The following is a 10,748-nucleotide window of genomic DNA, read 5'->3' as shown; positions in this document are numbered from 1 at the left end:
CGCAATGCAAGCTATTTCATCAAACCCAAGACTTACTTCAGCTTAGATTCATATATATTATTTGATTCTTGATTAAGAAAGTGGGTTTCTTTTTTCCCTAGTATTCTTAGAGAAAAACAAACATATTTACCAAAAAACACAAAAAAGGTTTATATGAGGCTTGGTTGACAATTTTATTGTGGTAATATGTCGTTTAAAGATGAATGTTGTTGATTTATCGATTCTTGTTTGATTTGGATGGAAGATATGTTGAAGAAACCCAAAAATTACATTTGCAGGTTTTTCGTCATTTCTGGTTTTCATGATTTTGTACAATATATAAGTTTTGTTTTCTAGACTTTGTTCTAAATAGTATTGGGAAATTTTGTATTGCACATTGTAGCTGTCCTCAAATCTATCAAATTGGATTAGGCTGTCTGAACTCGTTATAAGGGTTGTAAAGGGTCCATGCGGTATAATTTTCTCTTGATGCTTTCAACTTTTTTGGGTGTACAGATTTGATGCATTGATGATTCTTTGATTCTGATGTCTTATGAAAATGTATGTTTATATTGCATTTATGAATTTCTTACTCCGGGAATAGTAGTAATTGTGTGCTGTATTTCCATGCAGTCGAAACCTTCTTGATTTTTTGAAAAAGGAAAATTACTTAATTTGATAAAGAAGAATATATGAATTTCAATAAAAACTGTAGGAAGCAAAAAGATATCCTTGTGGCATTAATGGATTGCTTGAAACAAGGTTTAAGAATTTTGTATGCTTTTGTTAAAGCTATAAAATGCTATTTATTATCCGTGCTGTTGTTACAAACTGAAGTACTATTGTGCTTTATGCAAATTTAAAAATGTTATGCTATGTGTTAGAGCAATAAAGTTGTTAAGAAACAGTGAAGGCTTTTGTTGCTTTACTTAAGATGAGGTTCAAGAATATTATATAAACTTTAGTAAATGTTTGCGTGGTGGCTTTGATCTTGTTGCTGCCCCAAACTGACTGATTGAAGGAGAGAATTTTACAGCTAGATCAAGCTTCTTTCCCCAGATTAACTTCTGACATGGACCAATCAAATGGCTGTTGCATTCTTTGAATTTTTCCATAGTTATGGTCCACTTGTACGGAATCTGGAGAAATTAATATATGAATTGTGACTTATATCATCTGTAAAGGCAAGGAATAATCCATGGAATTATATAAGAAGCACTGAAACTGCTTTGTTGATGGCCTGAGGCCAGAGAAAATGCCGATAACATATTCCTAAGAAAGTTGTTCCTTTTAGTTCAGTCCGGTCTATCATTGAATCCTGGCTACAGCTCTGCAAATAGTAGGGATTGAGGTGCTTCTGTACTTGTAAGAATGCTCTTGTATTTTTTTTTTTTAATTCTTTTTTAATTACTATGCCTTATTAAGCGTTGAATTGATTAAATTTCGCGCCATGTTTTCAGTTTATAACATGGAAGAATGCTTGCAAGTTAAGTTGAAAAAATTATCACCATTGCCCTCAAACTGCTGCATCTACAGAGTTCCAGAGCGATTACGTCAGATAAATGAAAAGGTATACACACCTCAGGTAGTCTCAATTGGCCCTCTTCACCATGGCAAAGCAAACTTACAGTTAATGGAAGAACATAAACAGCGGTACCTGCATTACTTTCTTCAACGGACCAAAATAAGCTTTGACGAGTTTGTTCAAATTATAAAGTTCAGAGAAGCAGAATTACGAGGTTCTTATGCAGAAAAGTCGAACTAAGTAGTGATAAATTTGTTGAAATGATTCTGCTGGATGCTGCCTTCATCATTGAACTCTTATTGAGGTATCATTTCCGTCAACTTCAAAAAAAGGATGATCATATATTTCATAAAACCCTATTTAATAGAGGATATATGGTATGATATGTGGTTGCTTGAGAATCAGCTTCCTTTCTTCACTCTTGAGGATCTTTTTGCTCTAGCGGCAATTGAAATCCCCGACCAACATGAAAATCCAACCATCATCACAGTCACATACGAGTATTTCAAGGGTTTAGAGGCAGTACAAGGTAATCGGCAAAAATTCCCTCCTTACACTGAGGCTAGGGTAGAGCATTTCCTTGATTTTCTAAGGATTTGTCATCTACCATCATCAAGGAATCAGGAAAAACAAGAAGGTCAGCAATACCACAAAGGTAAAACCGCACCAAGTGTGACTGATCTCCACCAAGCTGGAGTCCACTTCAGTTTGAGCAAGAGCAATGATTTGTTCGCCATAGAATTCAAAAACAGGACATTGCATATTCCGAAACTGAAGCTACAGCTGGAAACGGAATCCTTATTTCGTAATCTCATTGCCTTTGAACAACGGCATTACTCAGAGAATTACATAAATGATTACGTGTTCCTTATTCATAATCTCGTGAACACAGCGAAGGACGTCGAGTTGCTTGTTCAGAACGGAATCATTGAGAACTGGTTGCCGGATAAAGAGGCAGCGTCAACGCTTATAAATAACCTTTCTAGAGGTACTACTCTGCTGTCTGATAGCTTCTATTTTTCTGGGCTATGCAAAGGATTGAATGATCACTGCAAAAGAACGTGCTACAAATGGAGGGCAAACTTGAAACAAAATTACTTCAATACTCCATGGGCTGGAATTTCGGTCTGCGGTGCCGTTTTCCTTCTTATTCTCACCGTCATCCAAGCTGTATGCTCTGTTATACAAGCGTTGTCTCAACCCAAAAATATCTCGTGACGAAAAACTTCTGTGCGGTATTTGTATCTCGTTTTCGAGTTGCTGTTTTTTTTTTTTTTTAATTTTTATTCTCAGGCAATTTTATCATGGAATTGTTAATTTTACTTGGATGTTGACCAAGCCTTTGTTGTTGTTGTTGTTTTTTTTTTTAAATGAAATGAAATAAAAGGTGGGGGTATAACCTACAAATGATTCTCTCCACTCCATATTTAGTATTGCTTTTACCACATGAAAAATTAATTTTAACCGATAAATTTATTTACTTGAATATTTGATCATGTCATGAACCAATTGACAGGTTGAAGAGTTAACTTTCAAGTTTCAACATTATAAGATAAATAAATAGCATAAACTAATTTTTATTTTCATTTAAATTAATCTAATCCTACCAACTTCATTTGGTTGGTTTCATGTATCACATGAATTGTTAGGCACCGACTAACTCAAGCATATGTTACTCAAACATCTCACTTGAATAATAGTCTAAGGAACTTTGGTTTGGATGGTAGATATTTAACTAACTAAAACTAACCTTCAATGCTCATCTACTAGTAAAAGTAGAACTCTTCTCCGTCAACTTATCTTCTTCATTATATAACAAAAGATGCCTGGTGAAAGATGGACAAAAACTAATAATAATTATGTCAAAGTAGTCAAGATCCAGCCGCTGGGCTTGAGGGCGTGGGTTCGAAGCCACAGAAACTCATTTCAATCCTTATTTTATAAATGTGTGATTAGGGATAGATTTATCTGTGACTATTTATTTATCGAGTAATTAATTTGAATAGTATTGTTAATTTTAGTTGAAACTGTAATGAATTTTTTGAAAGATGCTTTCTCATAACTAACCAACTGAAACTAACAATCAAATTATCAAAATCATAGCTCACCGACTAGTAAAACTGTAAAAGTAAAACACACACTTCGCCATCAAATCATCTCTTTTATATATAACCAAGAATGTTTTACGAAAGGTGGCAAAAGCAGTCAGTAATAATTAAGTATCAAATGATTAATAAAATATGTCAAGCTCTGTCGTTAATGCTGCTGAGGCTGAGATTTGGATTGTCTCATTCTTCGGTCAGGGACATCTATTTCCATGCATTGAATTATGCAAGTAAATCGCTTCACGTAATTACAAATCTACCCTCATCGTTCCCAGGGACGTAGCCAGGATTTTGATAGAGCTGGGGCACATTTAAAATTAAAGATGACTCGAATGTACGATTGCTCGTGTGATAAGTCGTCATTTGAGAAACTGTATTGTGGGCCCTATAAACTCTAAATGGGAGCTTGCTACATGTACAATTGTACTTCTTATAGAGTGCGTCTGTATGCATCTAATTGAAAGCATATTTAAAGTATAATACATTTTTAAAAATTTAGATATCAATAAATAGCATTACAACTATAATATTCATTGATAATAAATTTACTTATTACAATGGTTCTCCGCGAAATCTCCTCAATGGGATTTTATGAGTTGAAAATAATGAATTATCAATATAAGCAAAAATATATTTTTCAATATACAAGACTAGGTTATTACTTAATTTGCTCTTAAAATCTTTTAATAATAACAAAAATATTCAAATATTGCAACACACAGAACAAATATGAAATGCATGATAAAATTATAAATTTTAAAACTAGATAAAAGATTAATTAGAAAATTATAAATTAGAATTAGGAAGACTTACAACTTATGGTCAGTGTTGAAAGACTAAATAATTAATTTTACTTGAATAAAAAATAAAAAGATTAAAAACTAGTCCATTAACCATTATACTAACATTTTGTTATGATTATTTTTTATTTTAATATTTGTTCTCGTGTCTTTAATAAAGTTTCATGAAATGTTAATAACTAATTAAATAATTTATAATTAAAAATATAAATTAGGGACAGTATGAAATATTTTAAAATTACTGGAGTCAATTTTAAATTTTACAATTCAGCTGAGACATTTTTCATAAATAACAAATAAAATACATATTTTAGTATAATTATAAAAAAAAATTAAAAGCCAGCTGGGGCCTGTGCCCCACCTCGTCCCACGCTGGCTCCGTCCCTGTTAAAATATTCGTTCCCTCTCACATTTCCGGCACCGGCATCATCCCTTCCCCTCTTCACCAATACCCTCTATTCGAAATTACTGAAATACTCTCCTCATCTCCACCACTGCCACCACCACCACCATGTTGTCATGCACAGTCAAATGCTTCAAGGCCTTCAAAACCCCTTTCAACCCGGGAACCCGAAACCCGACCCATTTGTGCAGTCATCGACGTTATGATGGGCTGGACGGCTGATGTTTTCAAGAATTTTGAAGGTCCCATTGTTGGGTTCTTCACTTCTGGTGCTTGCTCAGCAGCGTGGAGTGTGCCATGTAGCAGGCTCGCATCCAAGATGTCAAACCGGGAGAGGCCCATTTACTTCCTGGGTTACCCAAGGATATGGCTTTATTCGAATCGTAGCTTAAATACGGGCCTCACGGGCCCCTTCCTCGTGGTCCACTACCTTTGCGAGGTGCGCCCGGTTCAGAGAAAATGAGTCCATCGAACCCCGTGATCAACCACACTGGATGAAGGAAGTGGAGGAATGGATGGCTTTGATGTTCAACACCTGTGATGATCTTGAGGGACCATTTATTAATCATTTAGGGGAGATTACCAATTTTCCCCCTATTGTAATCAATATATACCATTTACCTCCTTCCTGTTTTTATAATGACCAAAAACTCTTCCTGATAACATAAGTTTATAATATTATCCTTATTTTCAACTACTCTTTTATTTATATTTATTATAAATTAAATAAATCACATGAATATAAATTAAATAAAAAATTAAGCATTAAAAATAACAAATATATGTTTTGATATGAGCAAAAAAATCAATAATGTAATTTTTTCTTGTACTTATTTATTTTTTGAAAATTTTCTTATAATAAATATATAAGAAAATTATTATAAAATGATAAAAAACTATTATAAGAAAACTTGAATGACAAATAAAAATTTATTATAAGATAAATAATAAAATATTTTGCCTATTCTTTTTACATTTAATTTTAAAATATTATAAATGTTTATTATAAGAAAATATTCACAAAATAAATAATTACAAGAAAAATTTATTATTAAATTTTTTGCTCATATTAAAACATATATTTCTTGTTTTTAATACTTAATTATTTATTTATTTTTTATTCATGTGATTTATTTTATTTATAATAAATATAAATAAAAGAGCAATTAAAAATAAAAGTAATATTATAAACTTATACTGTCAAGGGGATTTTTGACCATTATAAAAATAGTAAATGAATAAATGATATATATTGATTATAGTAGGGGAAAATTGGCAATCTCCCATTATTTAGTCAATCGAATGGGAAAGCCAATGTGGGGAGTAGGCCCATTATTACTTGAACAATTTTACAAATGGGGCGGGTTCAGTGCTTCGTGATCGTGAGATGAGAACCAATCGGTGGAGTTCTAACATGAACGAAGATGAGATCATTCAATGGTTGGATTTGAAATCATGAGGATCTGTGTTATATGTGTCATTTGGTATCGAAGTGGGTCCAAGTTAGATGAGTATTTAGTACTAGCCAATGCTTTAGAAGTATCAAATGAACCATTTATTTGGGTAATTCAAACTGGTGCTGGTAGATTGGATCCTCCGTGTCATTTAACTGGTTTAGACAGACCAGCAGAAGGCAATTATTTTCATAGTGGTTTGGGTAGTAAAGCCAGTAAAAAGGGATTGATAATAGATGGATGGGCGCCACAATTATTGATATTGAATCATCAATCAATGGGTGAATTTTTATCTCATTGTGGATGGAATTCAATGGTAGAAGCCATTGGTGTGGGGTTCCAATTTTAGCATGGCCAATTAGAGATGATCAACATTACAATGCCAAATTGGTGATCAATCATCTAAAGGTGGGGTACATGATTTCTAATGATCAATCAAAATCGATTCAAAAGAATGATATAGTCATTGGTATAGAAAAGCTTATGAGTGATCAAGAGATTAAAAAACGAGCTCACATGCTTCGCCGTATATTTTATCAGGGCTTTCCTATGAGTTCTGTGGCTTCTTTGAATGCTTTCAAAGATCTCATTAGCTAGAAATCAGTCTAACAAAAATAATTATTGTGTATATTAGGCTTTTGTTACGTTGGCTTGGGTGTAAATAAATCTACTTTATCAAGAACAGACATCTCAGCACCTAAATAATGTTAGGAAATTAAGTTTCACCCCAAGATCACTTCAAGCAATTTGTCAAGCAACAAATTAACAAAAAATTTAAATGGAGAATACAACAATCACACAACACAAGATTTACATGGAAAACTCTAAATCCGGAGAAAAACCACAGTCGTTGTCAAGAGACAACCAAAGAAAAAATATTCACTATTTGGAAAATTATTACAACCACACTCTCATAAATAATTTTCTCTCACCCAAGCCCCAAATACATAATTGCGAGAAATATTCCTTAACAAAGCAAACCCGTAATACCCATATTGAGGAGCCAAATGCTCCTTCAATATAAATACATGCTTAAGAATATTTCTCTCCCATGTTGGAAGCTCTCAATGCTTCTCTTACATATTCTTGCTTCTCAAATTTTGGGATTTCTTCTATGGGATACAAAAATGAGAGGGAGAACCCCTCTATTTATAGCCAAACTTTGGCTTCATTTTCTCCCTTTTCTTCTTTGCATGGGCGGCACCCACCCATTTTTTCTTGTTCAATGATGGTGGCTAACTTGGCCACCCACCATCTTTGAATTCAAAGATGATGGCTCAACCACCCATCCTTTTGACTTCTTTTTTTAAAATCAATTTTCAACAATCTCTACCATGATTAAAAAAAAGAATTTCATAGTCACTACTACAAAACATTGTCTTCACCAATAGTTATAATTCTCAATATAAAGAATTATCACACTACACCATAATGAGTATACCACTTAGAATCAACTATTCTAAGATTTTTCTCGGCACATATCAAAATATCCTGCTGAAATTTATAGTGCAATTCTCATGCTTGGTTTCACTGAGAATTCTTCAGCCATGACATAACTTTTCCACCACACACCTTGCATTTATACCAAGCCAATGCCCTCGTGCAAACTTGTGGACCCCACTGATAATAACATGTTCTCTTTTATGGTAACTTGGAGATCTACATGCCAAAAGAACTAATCCAATCTCTTATCAAAAACAAATTCACCATCTGCGAGAAATATCAGTATTTCTTTTACTGATTCTGGAGTAATTTGTCGAGCCCGCTCCACCTTCTTGACAATTTTCTTGAGGTGCCAAAATTGTCCACACCTTCAAATCTTTGTGCATACCAGATTGGATACACCTTTGACTTGAATTCTCCACAAGCCAACAAAAAATCATTCTCCCATTAATTTTTGAACAACATCAAACTCCACCAAGTTTGAAAAATACCAGCTACTGACATATTTGCTTTATAATGACCCTATACTCTTCACCACGGACAATTTAGATTGGCTCCCACTGCTTCACATGAACAATACCGTATACATGAACAATATCGTATACGTGAAATAGTAATGTCTACGTGAACAGTACCTCGACATCAAAACTTCAATCAATGGCTCTGATACCACTGTTAGGAAATTGAGTTTCCTTCCAAGATCACTCCAAGCAATTTGTCAAGCAACAAATTAACAAAAAATTTAAATGGAGAATACAACAATCACACAACACAAGATTTACGTGGAAAACTCCAAATCCGGAGAAAAACCATAGCCGTTGTCAAGAGACAACCAGAAAAAAAAAATTTCACTATGTGGAAAATTATTACAACCACACTCTCATAAATAATTTTCTCTCACCCAAGCCCCAAATACATAATTGCGAGAAATATTCCTTAACAAATCAAACCCGTAATACCCATATTGAGGAGCCAAATGCTCTTTCAATATAAATACATGCTTAAGAATATTTCTCTCCCATGTTGGAAGCTCTCAATGCTTCTCTTACATATTCTTGCTTCTCAAATTTTGGGATTTCTTCTCTGGGATACAAAAATGAGAGGGAGAACCCCTCTATTTATAGCCAAACTTTGGCTTCATTTTCTCCCTTTTCTTCATTGCATGGGCGGCACCCACCCATTTTTTCTTGTTCAATGATGGTGGCTAACTTGGCCACCCACCATCTTTGAATTCAAAGATGATGGCTCTGTTGGGAAAATATGCTCTTTAAAAGCATATGTGTTTATTTAATTGTAATAAACATTTTTTCTGATTAATAAAATTAATGAGGTATTTTATTCAAATATCTTAATTGCATTAATATTTGTATTAAAGTCCATTTAATCATATTATATGTATTTATGTGATCACCATGTGGATTCACAGAAGACATAAATACAAGTTATCTTATGATTAAATAAATTTAGTTCGCAGTTGATAAATAAAGTTGGGCACTTTATTTAGGTATAGACTGTAATAAATTCATTGAATGATTTGTCTTAATCATGTATGAATTTATTGATGTAGTACGACTACATTGAACAGGATCACATATGAGATTTAATTAACTTTGTAATAACTGTCAGACTTATTAAATCTCATAGGCATTGATTTTACTGTAATCTTAATCTTGAGTTAATTATGATTTCATGATTGTGATTGTTATTCCATTTGAGTTACCAATGGGCACGACACATCCTTGTGGTCAAGATTACCCGGTATCTTGGTGGGAGCAATTATGAGTATTGGAGTTATGGATTAACAATATAGAATTTGTACAACACATCTCTTGATAGGTTTTCGGTACTTGATCATAGAATTCTCTGGCCAGAGTGTGTCAACATATTTAGTATGTTGAAAATGATCATTAGAGAAAACCAGTAAGGATCAAGGAATAAGATGTTATTAAATTGATTGGACAGTTGAGATATCAATTTAATTAACGATGTGGTACAAAGGATTGTGCAGTAAAGAAATCAATGTGGCTTGGGACGAATTATTATTCGAGCATACAATTATGGAAGTCAGTTCCAATCTTTTAGTGGAGTAGATTTGGAATTAAATAATTGGGCTAGTTTAATTACATGCCTAATTATTGTAGCCACTATTGTATGTTCCCAAATGATCCCCGGGTTAGCTCATTTAATTGATTGCACCACTACTGGACTAATAAGTAAGATAACTAGCAATTTGGGTCAAAAGCCTAAATATATCATTTAGTGGGAGGCTCCATTTAATTAGCTTTTGTATAACGGGCCTTATGTTATTTTACAAGGTGGGTCCCCTATTGAAAAAGTAAATAACGTGGGTTTTGATTTTATTTTATTTGGAGCCTAGGGTTTTCACTAAAGAGTGATATAAAAGGCTTATTTTTCTCTAAAGAAAAAGTGGAGAAGCCACTTTATACAAATCAGAGAATAAGATTTTTCTCTCCATTTTTGAGAGAAAAATTTTCTCGTGCTAGTTGCTTTGGTAGTGATAAAGGCGCCCACACGTCAAGTGCAGATCGAACCTGAGTCATAACCTGGAAGATCATTGGAGACAGTTCGTGATCTAACAAGCGTGGTGGTGACGGATCGTGATCTAACAGGAGTGGTGGTGGCGGATCGTGATCTAGGAGCCTAAATCACTTCAGCGGAAAAAGCAAACTCAGATTTACAAGGTACGATTTCTAGAATACGAATTCTTATATATTATATGAGAGCGATCTTCAAAAGGTTTTATAAAAATTTAAAAACCTGATTTTTCCCCAACAGGCTCAACCACCCATCATTTTGACTTCTTTTTTTAAAATCAATTTTCAACAAATAATATGTAAGCTTTTGTTAATTGACTGCACTCGATCATTAAAAGTCTTACAAAGCATGTAAAATAAAAAAATGGCACATCCTCCATCCGAAAGCATCTAAAATAAAAAGATGGCACATCCTCCATCCGAAGTTTTTTACCATTCGGCTTAAATATATAGTCTCATTTTTGGTAATAAGCTCACAACATGC

The 10,748-nt window shown here is 33.5% G+C and overlaps 1 protein-coding gene across 1 annotated transcript; it reads left to right on the top strand.

Moving 5' to 3' along the window:
* The first annotated feature begins 1,888 nt into the window (after positions 1 to 1,888).
* On the top strand, positions 1,889 to 2,722 carry LOC18041794 (UPF0481 protein At3g47200). The gene has a single exon (XM_024183679.1). The coding sequence runs from the start codon at positions 1,889 to 1,891 to the stop codon at positions 2,720 to 2,722; it is 834 nt and encodes a 277-aa protein (XP_024039447.1).
* Positions 2,723 to 10,748: the final 8,026 nt, after the last annotated feature.

Source organism: Citrus clementina, unplaced genomic scaffold (assembly GCF_000493195.1).
Source record: "Citrus clementina cultivar Clemenules unplaced genomic scaffold, Citrus_clementina_v1.0 scaffold_5, whole genome shotgun sequence".
NCBI classification, from domain to species: domain Eukaryota; kingdom Viridiplantae; phylum Streptophyta; class Magnoliopsida; order Sapindales; family Rutaceae; genus Citrus; species Citrus x clementina.
This window is presented reverse-complemented; position numbering and strand designations above follow the sequence as displayed.